Consider the following 16,795-nt stretch of genomic DNA (forward strand, 5'->3'; position numbering starts at 1 on the left):
CCGGCAAGGCAGTATACTGTCTCCTTGCCTATTTAACTTACAGTGGGGCAAAAAAGTATTTAGTCAGCCACCAATTGTGCAAGTTCTCCCACTTAAAAAGATGAGAGAGGCCTGTAATTTTCATCATAGGTATACCTCAACTATGAGAGACAAAATGGGGGGAAAGAATCCAGGAAATCACATTGTAGGATTTCTAACGAATTTATTTGCAAAATATGGTGGAAAATAAATATTTGGTCAATAACAAAAGTTCATCTCAATACTTTGTTATATACCCTTTGTTGGCAATGACAGAGGTCAAACGTTTTCTGTAAGTCTTCACAAGGTTTGCACACACTGTTGCTGGTATTTTGGCCCATTCCTCCATGCAGATCTCCTCTAGAGCAGTGATGTTTTGGGGCTGTCGCTGGGCAACACGGACTTTCAACACCCTCCAAAGGTTTTCTATGGGGTTGAGATCTGGAGACTGACTAGGCCACTCCAGGACCTTGAAATGCTTCTTACGAAGCCACTCCTTCATTGCCCAGGCAGTGTGTTTGGGATCATTGTCATGCTGAAAGACCCAGCCACGTTTCATCTTCAATGCCCTTGCTGATGGAAGGAGGTTTTCACTCAAAACCTCACAATACATGGCCCCATTCATTCTTTCCTTTACACGGATCAGTCGTCCTGGTCCCTTTGCAGAAAAACAGCCCCAAAGCATGATGTTTCCACCCCTATGCTTCACAGTAGGTATGGTGTTCTTTGGATGCAACTCAGCATTCTTTCTCCTCCAAACACGATGAGTTGAGTTTTTACCAAAAAGTTCTACTTTGGTTTCATCTGACCATATGACATTCTCCCAGCTCTTTGATCTTGGCCATAGTGGAGTTTGGAGTGTGACTGAGGTTGTGGACTGGTTTCTTTTATACTGATAAGAAGTTCAATCAGGTGCCATTCATACAGGTAATGAGTGGAGGACAGAGGAGCCTCTTAACGAAGAAGTTACAGGTCTGTGAGAGCCAGAAATCTTGCTTGTTTGTAGGTGACCAAATACTTATTTTACCGAGGAATGTACGAATTAATTCATTAGAAATCCTACAATGTGATTTCCTGGATTCTTTCCCCGCATTTTGTCTCTCATAGTTGAGGTATACCTATGATGAAAATTACAGGCCTCTCTCATCTTTTTATGTGGGAGAACTTGCACAATTGGTGGCTGACTAAATACTTTTTTGCCCCACTGTATATGCAGAGCACATCATGAGAAAGGCAGGGCTAGATGAATCAAAAGTTGGAATTAAGATTGCCGGAAGAAACATCAACAACCTAAGATATGCAGATGATACCACTCTAATGGCAGAAAGTGAAGAGGAACTGAAGAGTCTCTTGTTGCGAGTGAAGAAGGAGAGTGCAAAAGTTGGGTTGAAACTAAACATTAAGAAAACCAAGATCATGGCATCCGGCCCTCTCAATTCCTGGCAAATAGATGGGGAAAAAATGGAGGTAGTGACAGATTTTATTTTCCTGTGCTCCAAGATCACTGCAGATGGGGACTGTAGCCAAGAAATTAAAAGATGCTTGCTCCTGGGGAGGAAAGCCATGGCAAATCTAGACAGCAGACTAAAAAGCAGTGACATCACCCTGCCAACAAAAGTGTGTATAGTCAAGGCTATGGTCTTCCCAGTTGCAATGTATGGCAGTGAAAGTTGGACCATAAGAAAGGCTGAGTGCCAAAGAATTGAGGCCTTTGAACTGTGGTGCTGGAGAAGACTCCTGTGAGTCCCTTGGACTGCAAGGCGATCAAACCGGTCAGTCCTAGAGGAGATCAACCCTGACTGCTCTTTAGAAGGCCAGATCCTGAATCTAAAACTCAAATACTTTGGCCACCTAATGAGAAGGAAGGACTCACTGGAGAAGAGCCTAATGCTGGGAAAGATTGAGGGCAATAGAAGAAGGGGACGACAGAGAATGAGGTGGCTGGATGGAGTTACTGAAGCAGTAGGCGTGAGCTTAAATGGACTCCAGAAGATGGTAGAGGACAGGAAAGCCTGGAGGAATGTTGTCCATAGGGTCGCGATGGGTCGGACACGACTTCGCAACTTAACAACAACAACAACAACAACAACAACAAAACCATCCAAAATTGCAGGGAACCAGGCAGCATACAAATTTAATAAATTATTACTGTTATTACATCAAAAGTGGCTTTTATTTCCGAAAAGGCAACTGGACTGATTTTTTGAGGAAAAGAAGATGTTTCAGTTCCTATCCTGGAAGCTTCATCAGTTGTATTGGATGCTGGCTGGGGAATTCTGGGAGTTGACGTCCACATATTTTAAAGTTGCTAAGGTTGAGAAACAGTGAATTGGGGAGCTGACTGAGTTTGGCCCTATTTTATTGCAGGCAATATTTCTTGTTCCCATCTACTTACACCTTCCTGTTTATTTTTCAAAAATCGTTGCATTCCTGCTCATAGAAACAAAAATCTCACTTTATTTTGGACATCTGTGAGCCTTGGTCTGGCCAGATGGAGCCCCCACACTCTTTTTCTGTGCTTGGGGGTCAGTTGTGTCCCCCCTCTTGAAGAGAGACTGAACAATTCCATGTATGGGGAAGAAATTGCTTTGGGGCTCTGCAAAAACAAAACAAAAAATCAACAAAAAATATCTTTGGGTTTCTGCTTTTTTATTTGAGCCAGGTTTGCTGTGGAGGTTCTTTCATGCCCAAACACAGCTTTAATTGATCTCCCCCATTGGGCTGCTAATATTTATTTTATTTTATTTATTTTTATTCCATTTATATCCCGCCCTTCTCCGAAGACTCAGGGCGGCTTACAAACTTAGCAGTAATATTCCTTATGAGGTGGAAATTTAGTTTTGAATTCACAGAAAATTGAAACTTTGAGGAAAGAACCATCAAGAGATGAAGAGAGGGTGTGATAGTCCAGATGGGGTGTAGTTTGTGTGATGAGAGGAGAAAGACAACACGTCTACAACTGTTCTCTTGAAAACCTTTTAAGTGGACTAGCACTGATGATGTTACCAAGTTGGGTAATGAAATGTCTGCAAGAAAACAGCCAAGCTCAGAGAGCACCAAGGAGCCCTCCTCTTCCCTCTTCTCCACCACTTCCTCCACTCTGCAAACCCTGCCAGCACTGATAAGGTTACCTAGTAATGAAATGTCTGCAAGAAAACTGCCAAGCTCAGAGAGCACCAAGGAGCCCTTGTATTGGAAGAGTGATAGCATATGTCCTCTTAACATTCTGGCCGCACATACCCAGTTCCCTCATGCGATCTAGTCTCCAAATTCTTTACCATCTTTATTGCTGTTCTCTTAACTCTTTCCAGTTGCTCAGCTTGTATGGTGGCAACCAAAACTGGACTCAGTATCTCTGTAGGAAATGACCAGGCTGAGCCCCGGGAGAAATCAAATACATTATCAGTCATGAGTTCCTTCTCACCCACAAGAGATCAAAGTCCAGCCCACTTTGAATTCCTTCTACTCTTATTTCCTGCTAATTTACCTTGTCTCTTATTAGTTCAGATTCTGGTAGAGAGCTCAAGTTTACAATAAGCCTTTATACACATTTGAACTGTCTGGATCACCTGATCCACTTGACACTTTCACACTTGTGTAGCACGGAAGAGTTCTAGCCCTTCCTATCATCTAAAACTATATCTGTCATTGGAACCCAAAACTGCATTGGTGCTTTGGGCAGCTGCAGCACATTGCTAGCTCATGATTAATCTGACACTCAGACCTTTCTCATGAATACAATTTCTGAACCAAATACCACTTATCTTGTAATTGGGCATCTCATTTTCCTTATTGAAGAACCTTACTTTTTTTTGCCACTGAACAGAACTTTGTTAGAATGAGCTCCATGATCAAAGTCTATTAAGATTCTTTTGAATCTTGACCTTGCTTTCTGAGATGTTGGCACAGACATATCAAACACAAGGCCTGGGGGTGGGCCAACCTGTGAAGTGGTTTCATGTGGCCCTGAACCCATCCTGGAAACAGTGAGGGAACGGCCCCTGCTGCCTTGGCCTGGCCCAGGCCGGCCAGGAGCTAACGTACAATTTTGTGGTGGCCATCTATGCTGAAACGCATTCAGTCTTACCTTCACAAGGCTGTCTAGAAACAGCAAGGGACCAGCCCCTGCCGCGTCGGCCCTGTCCACTGGCCGCCAGCTGGGGAGGTATCACCCTTTGTGAGAACTGAAGAAATGCACCATTGCCTGGAAGTGGCCAGCACATGGCCCTGCCTATTTCGGGCAGGCTAGGGACTGGGCAGCGTTGCGCTTCTCTTCAGATTCATGCCACCCGGCTCAGCCTCTCGGCACTGTGAGGAGAGGACCCCGCTGCCTGCCAAAACCGGGCAGGCTGGGGGCTGGGCAGCATTGCACAGGTAACATCGACTCTCATGCTGCTCATGGCATCCCCTCCCCCAGTGCCGACCAAGCCAGATATTTGAAGTAGGTGAGGGCCATGTGCTGGCCACTTCCAGGTGATGGTGCATTTGTTCATTCCTCACAAAGGATGACACTACCCCAGCTGCGTTTCTTGCCTGTTTTTCTCCCTCCCTCATCTTAAATATTTTCCCACCATTCTAAGGAAGGAAGGAAGGAAGGAAGGAAGGAAGGAAGGAGAGGGATGGTCTGTGGGAAGTACTGCCTTAGTCCTGCTCTGCTGCTCTTTCACCATCCCCTTGCCCCCTGCTCTTGGCCTATCCTGGGGGGTCTCCCATCCTATTGCTAAGGAAACTTGGGATACAAAGCCAGGTCTCCTCACATGGAGATGGAGTGGGCCTCCCTCTTGACTTTGCCCTCGTACCCATCATGAGCAACCTGGCTAAGGAGAGCAAACACAGCAGCAGCAGCCTTGAGGAGGTAAGTGCAGCTGGGCACCCCCTTGGGGAAATGGGGCTGAGCTTAGTGCCACGGGTGCTTGAGGGCTGGGCTGGGCATTTGACCTCCACGCCACCGTCCAGCCCCCCCCCTGCATGGCCTGAGAGGAACAGTGAGGTTCCTCCAGTGGACCATGCCTTAGCACTTGCCCTGGTCCCATCTCCTGCCAGAGACCCTCAGATCTGTCCCACTCCTGCCCAGGCCCCCATAGGTACCCTTGACGCGAATGATGTAGAGCTGGCCATCCCCAACCAGTAGGCCACACACACTCCAGCCATGCCCACCCAGTAGGCCACATCCACCCTGGTCACACACACCCCGAGGGCAACCGCAATGCTGATGCAGCCCTCAATGAAATTGAGTTTGACACCCCTGTGTTAGCAAGTTCTCCCAATTGTGTGTTGTCTGCAGATTTGCAAAGCATCCCTTTACACAAAAGCTGAATATGAGTCAAGCTGAAGCTCCCCCTGTAGACAAATTTCCAGGACCCTGCACCGAGTACAATTGTTCGATCCACTGCAAATCCATCCCAGTTTTTTCCGTTTTATCAAAAATGAGGCTGGAGTCAACTTTATGAAATGCCTTTCTGAGTTCATCCAAAAAATGCAGAGAAAAGTGACAAAGATTATAGGGGTCCAAACTGTATGCTGAATAATTGAGAGAACTAGGTATGTTTAGTCTAATGAAGAGAAGGACAAGGGGTGATTTGATAACTGTCTTCCAGTACTTGACGGGCTGTCACAGAGAGGAGGGATTGAGTCTTCAAAGAGGCAGGACAAGAAGTAACAGGTTGAAGATAATAAAAGGAAATCCAACCTAAGGAGAAATTTCCTATTAGTGCAATTAATCAGTGGAACAGTTTGTCTCTGGAAATTGTGGATGCTCCATCCCTGGAGGTTTTCAAGAAAACAGGGTTTTTTTTTGACAAAGTAGACCACAACCTACTAATTGACAAGCTAGAAAAAAGTGGAATAGACATTACCACCAGATGGATCTGTAGCTGGCTGACAAACTGTACTCAACGAGTAATCCCCAATGGCACTACATCCATGTGGAGAGACGTAAGTAGTGGGGTACCACAAGGTTTCGTCTTAGGCCCAGTACTCTTCAATATCTTCATAAATGTCTTAGATGAGGGAATTGAAAGGGAACTCATCAAATTTGCAGAGATGACACCAAATTGTCAAATAAATAAATAAATAGCCAACACCCCAGAAGACAAACTCAGGATCCAAAAAGATCTTGACAAACTGGAACAATGGGCCCTATCCAACAAAATGAGTTTCAATGTGGAGAAAAGCAAAGTCCTACACTTGGCAGGAAAAACCAAAGGCACAAATACAGATTGGGCGAGACCCAGCTTAAAAACAGTAACTGTGAGAGGGACCTTGGAGTCCTAGTGGATGATCACTTGATTATGAGCCAGCAGTGTGCAGCAGCAACCAAAAAAGCTAATACAATCCTGGGTTGCATAAACAGAGGCATAGAATCAAGATCACGTGAAATACTAGTACCACTTTACAAAGCCCTAGTAAGACTGGAATACTGCAGCCAGTTTTGGTCACCCTAACACAAAAAAGATGTTGAGAGTTTAGAAAAAAATCAGAGAAGAGCAACTAAGATGATCAAAAGCCTGGAGGCTAAAACTTGAAGAACAGCTATGGGACTTGGGTTTGACTAGTCTAAAGAAAAGAAGAAATAGGGGAGACATGATAGCTGTGTTTCAGTATCTGAGGGGCTGCCACAAGGCGGAGGAGGGCAGGTTGTTCACCAAATCACCAGAGGGAAGGACGAGAAACAATGGTTGGAAGCTGATCAAAGAGAGAAGCAACCTGGAATTAAGGAGAAACTTCCTGACAGTGTGGACAATCAACCAGTGGAACAGCTTACCCCCAGAAATCGTGGACGCTCCATCAGTGGAGATTTTAAGAAGAGACTAGACAATCATCTGTATGACATGGTGTAGGTTCTTCTGCTTAAGCAGGGGTCTCTCCAAGGTCCCTTCCAGTTCTATTCTAATACTGGATAGCCATTTATGTTGGGACTGCCCCAGCTTGCTCTTCTAGGAAAGAAAGAATCCCAACTCCATTTTAGTGAAAGGAATTCTTTCATTAAAAGCCAAGTGATTACAATAAGGGAAAGCTGGAATTGGCATTTTCCATGTAAAAGCTCCTAGATAACTTTCCTTTCTCCTCTTTCCCCCAAGTTACCTCCCCCTGTCCAATTATTTTAAAATAAATTGTTTAGATAATAGTCCCTGTCTTGGCAGATTGGATGATGTTGCATTCCATGCCTTGACCTTGAAGCAGTGACAGCTCTCAGGATGGCACTATGAGTAGTTTTGATTCTCCCTTCTTAGCCCCCTTTCTATCCTGCAGCTCCCTCCCCTCGTTACCTATGGCAGACTGGCATCTGGCAACACATGGCTTGTGTGGCAGAATGATAGTCTTGACAATTTGTCTGTGGGTTGGACTAGAAGACTTCCAAGGTGCCTTCCAGTTGTCATGGTTCCGATAGATGAAACTAATTAAAAGAACTTCAAGGCAAGGATTTCTTACTTAAAGAACATTTTATTCAGGGTACTTACATAGTGAAACCCAAGACTGAAATCCCCCTCCCAGATACAAAGTAACAAGTTACAGATCCCACCCCATAAAAGCTGTCATAAATCACATTCCCCAATTAGCACAAAGTGCAGGCTTCCTCTCCGACTCCTCAGCCTGCCAAACCCTTGCCAAACCCTTATCAGACAACGTCCTTGAGTTCCCAGGATCAGCACTGTTATGACTAACTAAACCCTCAAGCATTCACCCCGTCCCCCTTTCTACATCTAATTCTAACCAGTAGAGAAAGGCATGTTAAAAGTAAAGTCCTGTTGACTTTCACTTGTCAGAGAGGCCAGAGTGGTCGTGGATGCAGCTGGAGTCTTGGCTCCCCCCTGTGTAGGCAACGCAACCTGGGCGACTGGCTCTTGTGCAATCCAACTTGACTTTTCTTTTGCCAGCTACCGAGCGGGTTTCTGCCCTTCTGGCAGTCCTGATCTATCTCTCTGCTGGGGATATGAGATCAGACAATTCACCACTTGATGCCTCTGTTGGCCACACCTGAAGCACTTAATTGGCGGACCTGTAGGTGGTTTAGGAGATTCCGCTGCCATGATTGATGGGCTTCTCTGCGGTGGCGGCCAACTGGTTTGGCTTGTCTTCAGTCCGGTTCCTGGGGAAGTTAGCTTCTTGTAGTGAGTGAGTTCAATGTCTGACTTTACTGCCACTCGGTACCACTCTTGTAGCTGATCAGGGAACACCCCCCCCCCCCCGAATATATGCAGGCTTGGGATAGGTGGTCATCTAGCCCTTCTTTGAAATGATGAACCAGGGAGTGTTCTGGCTGCCTCTCAATCCTGCCTGCCACCTTCCGAAATTCTCGCAATATTCCAATGCGGGTCTGCCGGCTTGTTTCATCTTGTGAATATATTTCTCGGCCTGTAGGGTTATGGACTCATCCTCAAACCTGGTTCTCAATCCTAGGATGAAGAGATGGAAGTCTCCCAGTTCAGGTGCTTGTTCATTGTACAAATTCAGATGCTTCTCCTAGATCGACCATGGCAGCTGGATCTGGGTAAAAATTGGCATTTTGGTTCATGGTTGAGGAAGAAAATCAACTTCTTCGGATCGGACCCAGATTGTTGGGGGCAATAAGCTGACTTTGTAATAATGCCGCTTGGGGGGTGTATGAAAGCCCTAATAAGCAGGCATATACATAGAATGAATGCTACTGCTAAGCTTGTAAGCCGCCCTGAGTCTTCGGAGAAGGGCGGGATATAAATGGAATTTAAAAAAAAAATTGCTGCTGTCCTCCCAGCTGTGGCCCCAATGCTGCTGCTGTGCACCTGGTGGTTGTTCTCTGTCCCAACAGATCACGCAGTCTCCCCAGCTGTTGAATCAGGTTGCATTGAACATCCATGTTTCGGTCAGCTCTTCGCGCAGGACCTGGGCTCGGGATGGCGGTGCTGATAATCAAGGCTGTGTGACCGATAGTAGTAATGGTCAGGGCTCTCTTGGTACCCGTAGTGATCAGGGCTTCAATGGTATCGGCGACGGTCTGGGCTTCGGCGTTGGTGTCTCTGGGCTGTCATAATGATCCCACTGTCCAGGGCTTTCATAACAATGATGCCTCTCAGGCAATCGCGATGAAGGATGCTGATCAGGGCTTCTCCGACGGCCAGGACTGTCATGAGGGCTATCGTAACGATCCCGTCATCCGGGGCTTTCACGTTGATGTTTGTCAGGAGATCGTGAAGAGTGACGTCGATAGAGCTTCTCTTATGGTCAGAGCTGCCATGTTGCGAGCGGCGTTCTCAACTCCTTGACAATTGATGGTGACCTGAACTGTCGCGACATGGGTGACGGTAAGGACTCTTCTTCCTCGCTGGACTTGAGGTCACTACTGTCGGCTCCAAGCGTGGAGTAGCTGCCCACGCCCCATCGGGGGCGCTAGGGTTTCTGGGCACAGATTAGCGCTGGCTCTCTGATCATCATGCTCACTAGTAAGTAAGGAGCGGGTTGGCTGTCCCTTGCTTCCTACCTCTAGCTCCTTGAACTTCTCCACCAGCTTCTCTACTGGTTGGCTGTGGACTGCTGTCAGGTATTTCCACTCACCCGAATATTCTGCTGTTGCCAGTCTTTTTGTCCCTCTATGGTCTGGGCTGTGCGATTCTCGTGAGGCACCTGCTTGCGACTCCGACTCGGCAGCCTTTGAAGATTTTTTTTTTTAGCTGGGTAGTCTCGGGAAGCTCAGAGTTTCTACTGGGCAGGGTCCACTCCGAAGACCACGGTACCTTCCGTGTTTTCAGCCTCGCCTCTGCTGCCAGAACTTCCAAACTCACTTTTTCCAGTGATGCAAGGGCTTGCGCTCCCTCCACCAAGGCAGCTGCTGTGGTCGGGGTGCTGGTCATGGGTGCATCTTTTTTCTCCATGCTGAGAACTTCCCTGAATCTTTGTCAGTCTTCCCTCTGGTGTGGGAAGGTGACTGGAACTCAGGACCCCAAGGATGTCAGAATAGAAGTGGGTCTTGGGTTAATGTCATGGTTCTGATAGATGAAACCAATTAAATAAACTTCAAGGCAAGGATTTCTTCCTTAAAGAACATTTTATTCTGGAAACAAAGGTATCGGCACTTACATACAGTAGTTGAACCCAAGACTGAAATCCCCCGTCCCAGATACAAAGTAACGTTACAGATCCCACCTCATAAAAGCTGTCATAAATCACATTCCCCAATTAAAAGCCCGGGCCAAACCCTTATCAGACAAGTCCTTGAGTTCCCAGGATCAGCATTGTTATGACTAACTTAACCCTCAAGCATTCACCCCATCCCCCTTTCTACATCTAACTCTAAACAGCAGAGAAAGGCCGTTAAAAGTAAAGGGAAAAATGCCTGTTGACTTGCACTTGTCAGACCCTCCACATTCAGTGTCATAGCATTGACACCAGTATTCTGTCATACTGCTTGTCTTGCCCTCAGAAATTGCCAGTAGAGTTCACCTCAACACCAATCTCTCATCTGTGTGAACTCTGGGAAATTAAATATTCAGAAATACTCACACTTGGAAAAGAAACATCAGACACCTCTTGTTAGACAATGCCAGCAGTCTCCCACTAGGTGTGCTTCTGGATGTTGGGATTACAGTATGTGTAATTCTCGGCCAGGATCACCACAGTTGATGAACGCATTATGAGAAGGCCAGAGAAACCCAAGTAAATTTTGCTGAATGTTACAGTTGATCTGAGGATTTGAAACCAGATTTCTTATTGCACCGTATTGCTTCTTTTTGGAGAAACCTAATATCAGTGGGATAAGATTAGAGTCTATTAGCAGCTTTTGGCTTGCTCTTCAAATTATCTACACAGTGTGGGAATGTGTTTGTATCCTTTGTTTTAGTTGGAAAACTTGAAGACTAGAAGAGTCTTGTCATTATGAAAGGAGTGTCATGGTTCCGACAGATGAGACCAGTAGAAATAAGAACTCTGAACAATTGCTTTCCTCAAAGAGCAATTTTAATGGCTACATAATATCAACACAAACATAGGTGAAACCAAGACTGGAAGTCCCGCCCCCAAAGGTTACAAAGTAAAAGTTAAACTTCCCACCCACTAAATATGTAAGAAATCACATTCTCCAATTAACAGCTTTGGCAGGATCTCTAACAGTAGTTCTAGCCTGCCAAACATTTGAGCAATTTGAACTTGGTTCCCAGAAGAAAGTTATATTATGGCTGGACTAGAAGAATGCATCTTCCCTCCCCCCTTAGCTGTGGCAAGTCAAAAAAACGAAGAAAGATAGCTGTAACCAAAGTAGTTTTGTATGTATGACAGTTTGGGAAAAGTTTATTTTTCCAGCCACGTGGCATTATTTCATGCTAATATTTATCTTTTTTTTCAGTTGAGTTTTATCAAGTGCTTACTTTTGTCGTATCCTCACCTCTGACGATAAACTCAATTAAAGGCTCTGTTTGTTTGAACATTTCTTAATAGGATGGTGGATCCTTGGATCAAGTGTTGAAGAAGGCTGGCAGAATTCCGGAGCAGATTCTTGGCAAAGTCAGCATTGCTGTAAGTAGGTAGTTTGGGCATGCAAAAAGCCAGATTCCAGTGCGGTTGGTGTCACTGGGTAAAGGTCCAGAAGGGAGAGAGTGCTGAGAACAACTTTAAGGCAAAGAGAAGTGGGATTCCTCCTCCTCCCTTCTTCCTTCCTCTTTTTTTCTTCTTCCTTTTCCTCCACCTCTTTTTCCTTCTTCTTTCCTTCCTCCTCCTCCTCCTCCTCCGTCCTCTTCCTTTGTTCCCTCTTCCTTCCACCTCCTGTCTTCTACCTTCCTCTTCCTCCTCCCTTCTTTCTTCCTTCCTTCTCCACCTCTTATTCTTTCTCCTCCCCCTCTTCCTCCCTCTTCCTTTCTTCTCTTCCCTTCTTCCTCCTCCTCCTCTCTTCTTCCTTTCTTCTTCCCTCTTCCTCTTCCTCCTTCCTTCTTCCTCCCTCCCTCCCTCTTTTTCTTTTTCTTTCTTTTCCTTTCAAAATGAAAGTCTCCAATAAGGCTGCTATACAATAGGCAAAGCCAGGGATGCCCCCCCCTTGGGAACACATTTGCTGGGCCCTGCATCTCTCACAAAGAAGTGACTCACATGTCTTTGGAAGAGCTCTGAATTATTACAAAAGACCTATCCAGATGGGTGAACATTTGTGGGTGCTGTTGCCAGAAGTTGAACCCAATGGCTCTCCATTCCTTGGCACACAATATGGACTGGGGTCACATAGAGAAAAAAGCAGAAAAAATAAGTGGAAAAGACATTCCTTGTCTGTGTGCCTCTTTCTCTGCTTTCCATCTCTCATCATCAGCTGAAACAAAAAAAAATAGCTTCCCAATTTTCTTAAATGTTCAATGTAGACAACCTGCCTCAGTGTTCCTCAACCTTGTCAAGCTTTAAAATGTGTGAACTTCAACTCCCAGAATTCTGGGAGTGGAAATCTATGCATCTTAAAGTTGACAAGATTGAGAAACGTTGACCTGCCTCATGGAAATTGCTTGAGCTGCAAACAATTTTTCTTTTTTTCATAAAAATAGTGGGCTTGCAGAAAATGATAAGCGATACCTGGGTGTGCGGGTGTCAAACTGGAAGATTCTACCAAGAAAAAGTTAATTTTGATAGGTTTGTCCTGGGATTCCAGAGTCCATAATCCAACATTAGAATCCACAGCTGTGCGGTGCTTTAGCTTTAGTTGCAATAAGCCACTTCCAGGTTTGTGGAGGGCAACTGTGTCGTCTGCAGGAAAAAGGTGGCTGCTTTAAAGAAACCCATATCTGAAATTGTTTTTGAAGCACAAAAAAATAATAATTCTGAGGAGCGGTAAAGTGGAGCAGGATACCTGTTAGGTTGGGGTATTCCCCTCTCCTTTCTGCTAAGGAGAAATATTGTTACGTTCCTTTGAAGGTTATCCAGTTGCATTGTTGTTTGCTTGTTGTAATGAGCGCATTGTTTGATCCACAGGTCATAAAGGGTCTAACGTATTTGCGAGAAAAGCATAAGATCATGCACAGAGGTAGGGGATTTATATTTCCTTTGAGCTGGTCCTCAATGCAGCCAGTTTTTCTTCACTAGACATGTTTTGCTAGAATTGCAAGCAGGGGCATAGGTGGGGGATAGAAATGTCAAGAAAATGAAGATTGCAGCTGTGACTACAAACTCAAACTCTACCCCAAAGGGCTTGACCCCACCTATGCTCCCTTGGCAAACCACCTGGGGATTGGTCCATCAAGGCTACTGCATTCCCCTGGCTTGAAACCTGGGGAAATAAAGCAGTCCTTGACTTATGACCACAATGAATCCAGTTATTGGCATAATCTGAGTTTTCATGTGACCAGACTCAGTATTATGATTGTCTATACCAGGGGTGTCAAACTCAATTTCATTGAGGGTCGCATCAGCATTGCGGTTGCCCTCAAGGAGCCGGGTGGGTATGGCCAGGGTGGGCGTGGCCTACTGGTTGGGCGTGGCTGGAGTGGGTGTGGCCTACTGGGTGGGCATGGCCAGCTCTACATCGTTGGCATCAAGGGTGCCCATGGGGGGACCTGGGCAGGAGTGCGGCAGATCTGAGGGTCTCTGGCAGAAGGAGGGTCTCTGGGCCAGGGCCAAGGCAGTGGGGGCCATTCCCTCACTGTTTCCAGGATGGCTTCGCGGGCCGCATGAAACCACTTCGCGGGCCGGATCCGGCCCCCGGGCCTTGTGTTTGACACGTCTGGTCTATACAGTTGTTGCAAAGCAAGTCACTGGGGTTGTTAAGGAAATTGCATGGTCATTGAGTGAAGCATTTGGTCATTAAATGAATTCAGCATACTTTTTTTGCTGGAAAAATGGCAATAAACATTGCAAATCGTGGTCAGATCACCGCAGGACACTGCAACTAGTTGTAAATGTGAACCACTTGTCATGTGCCCAAAAGGCAATCACGTGACTTTGGGAGCTGTGCAGCAGTCGTAATGGGTTGTAAGTACAAGGGTAATTTGGAAGTAAATCTCCATTTGGTTATCAGTGACAGACATTTGCAGATACAGAAATTTTATTATACACATTAAAAAACTACATTACTTTTTGACATAATCGCCATTCAAACTGAGGCACTTGTCATAACGTCTTACAAGGTTTGAAATTCCTTAGTAGTAGTCACTTGGTGCCAAATCTGGGCTATGGGGGAAGTGATCAAAACCAAAATGGAACTGCTTCAAAACTTCTTGGGTGTGTCTAGTGGTGTGCAGGCGAGCATTATCATGAATCAACACCACACCGGAAATGGTCATAGAAAATCCCGCCAAATGTGAAGATGCCAAAGGAGTACAGCTAGTGAAATTCATGGAGCGTGGTTCGACCATCAATTCAGAAATCTACTGTGAAATGTTACAAAAACTCAGATGAGACATCCATAGCAAGTGTCGGGGCATGCTGACTTCCCGTGTGGTGTTAGTTCACAATAATGCTTGCCCTCACACAGCTAGATGCACCCAAGAACTTTTGAAGCAGTTCTTTTGGGATGTTTTTGATCTCACACACACACACACACAAACAGAGACACACACACAGACAGCCCAGATTTGGCGCCAAGTAACTACTACTAAGGAATTTGTTTTTTAATTCCATTTATATCCCGCCCTTCTCCGAAGACTCAGGGCGGCTTACAAGCTTAGCAGTAGCCTTCATTCTATGTATATGCCTGCTTATTAGGGCTTTCACACACACTCCAAACGGCATTATTACAAAGTCAGCTTAATTGCCCCCAACAATCTTGTAAGACATTATGACAAGTGCCTCAATTTGAATGGCGATTATGTCGAAAAGTGATGTAATGTTGTAGTTTTCTAATGTGTATAATAAAAAGTTCTGTATCTGTGAATGTGTGTCATTGATAACCAAATGGAGGTTTATTTCCGAATTGCCCTCGTAGTTTTAAAAAAAATTGGCATAACTTCGAATGGTTGTTAAGCAGCCAGTCGTAAGTCAAGAACTATCTGTATTTTGAGAGGATTGAAAGCTTCATCTTAGGCACAGATTTTCAGACCACTTTCTACCTAGGATGTGTGTCGGGTGTGAAGTTGGCCATTTATGTTGGCTCCCCTCCAATGCTTTCTACAGAGCGGGGGTGGGGGGGGTGGGAGCTGTACCCCAACACGAATAAGTCATGGCTCCCCAGGGGCAAATAATGCCATTTACACAAGTCAATATTCTCACATCCAGCAGCTTGTTCCTGCTGGTCATTATTGGATGCTCAGGTGGTAGAAATCAATATGAGTTCAGAAAAATACAAGATGGAAATGGCTGTGAAAAATGAGACTTACGAAGCTGTGAGAAGCAGTTTGCCAGAGCCGGATGTCACTTTGTGCCAAGAGTATGAAAATATCAAAGCTCTTTCCACTTGGTGACATGTCCATCTCCTGGTTTGAGGCATCTCCTGAAATTACAACAGCTAAATGTGTCCTCCAAAAAGACCAGATGAGTCTGGAATTGCTGTCCAACAGTCCTCTTCAAAAGCCCTCTGGGCTCCTGATAGGCCCCCTACCTGGAGCTCCTGGTAAAGGGCCTCCTTGGGAAGGTGTGGTCCAAAATAGCGCACCACACCCACCTTCACAATGCTCTGCTAGGGGTGCTTGTGAAGGGTGAGAAAGCGAAGCAGAATTGGACTCTCCAGCCCGCCTGAATAGGCACTAAGCAACCAGTCATAAGTTGAGTAACATGTATTCCTATGCTTCACTAAGCAACCAGTCATAAGTTGAGTAACATGTATTCCTATGCTTTCGTGTGTTTCGTTTCATTGAAATGACCTCCATTCTTGTGGTTTTTTAAGGCGCTTTGCTTATTCAAGTAGAAGCAGCAAGCAGCTCTTTTTCCAAACTGCTTGAGACCTGATTTCCTCAAACTCGGCCCCCTCCTCCTTTTTCTCTGCTTGGGTGGGAGGAATTGCAGATGCGCCTGCTTTCTCCAGGAGCCTTAATGCATGGCTATTTGCTATTTGCTCTGCTCTGCTGAGTGGTGTCCTACGCCCAGAGGAGGAAGGAGGAGGGGGCAAGAAATTGCTTCCAAGGCTTCTGTCTCCGTGGTGAAGCAGTTGCCAGGTTACCAGCAGCCTTCCCACAGGGAAGAGGTGCATTCCAGCATGTCCTAATCCGCCAGATAATCCTGCGTTCAGAAAGAAGACACTTGCTCTTGATTTACTTCTGGTGGAAGAAGCCCATTCAGATGAGCAGGAGATGTAGCAAAAGGTGTATCCTGGCTTGTTCCAAAAGATTGGCTTGTTAGAGACTCTTGAAATATTCCTGCAAGTTGGTACTGGGGGTTGCTTTCTGGATACCAACAACAATTGGGTTTTAGCATACAGCAAATCCTTGACTTATGATCACAATTGAGCCCAAAATTGATATTGCTAAACGAGACAGTTGTTAAGTGAAATTTGCTCCATTTTATGGCCTGCCTTGCCACGTTAAGTGAATCGCTGCAATTGTTAAGGTAGTAACAGGGTTGTTAAGTGAATCTAGGTTCCCCCTTGACTTTGCTGGTCAGAAGGTTGTAAAAGGGGATCACATGACCCTGGGACACTGCAACAGTCATAAATATGAGCCAGTGGCCAAGCGTCTGAATTTTGATCACATGATTATGGGGACGTGAAAAACTGCCATAAGTCACCTTTTTCAGTGCTGTTGTTAACTCTGAATGGTCTCTACACAAATGGTTGTAAACTGAGAACTGTCTGTACTGCACCTTACATCTGTGCAGCAAACAAAAATTTGGGCTTGTCTGGTGCTACTCCCACATTCTCCAAATCTGCTGAGTGTTTCCTTTTTCCCACCTTCCGTATGCTAGAGTGGAG

At 45.5% G+C, this 16,795-nt stretch overlaps 1 protein-coding gene across 2 annotated transcripts in view; it reads left to right on the forward strand.

The window, feature by feature from the left end:
- Window positions 1-16,795, forward strand: part of MAP2K1 (mitogen-activated protein kinase kinase 1) — an 85,767-nt gene that overhangs the window by 53,886 nt on the left and 15,086 nt on the right. For both annotated transcript variants that reach the window (XM_083371589.1, XM_083371590.1), the window contains 2 exons: window positions 11,425-11,502; window positions 12,931-12,982. In XM_083371589.1, coding sequence (XP_083227715.1) covers window positions 11,425-11,502; window positions 12,931-12,982 — 130 coding nt within the window. The remainder of the gene's footprint in view (window positions 1-11,424; window positions 11,503-12,930; window positions 12,983-16,795) is intronic.

The sequence above is a fragment of the Vipera ursinii genome (assembly GCF_947247035.1).
Source record: "Vipera ursinii genome assembly, chromosome: 11".
Lineage (NCBI taxonomy): Eukaryota > Metazoa > Chordata > Lepidosauria > Squamata > Viperidae > Vipera > Vipera ursinii.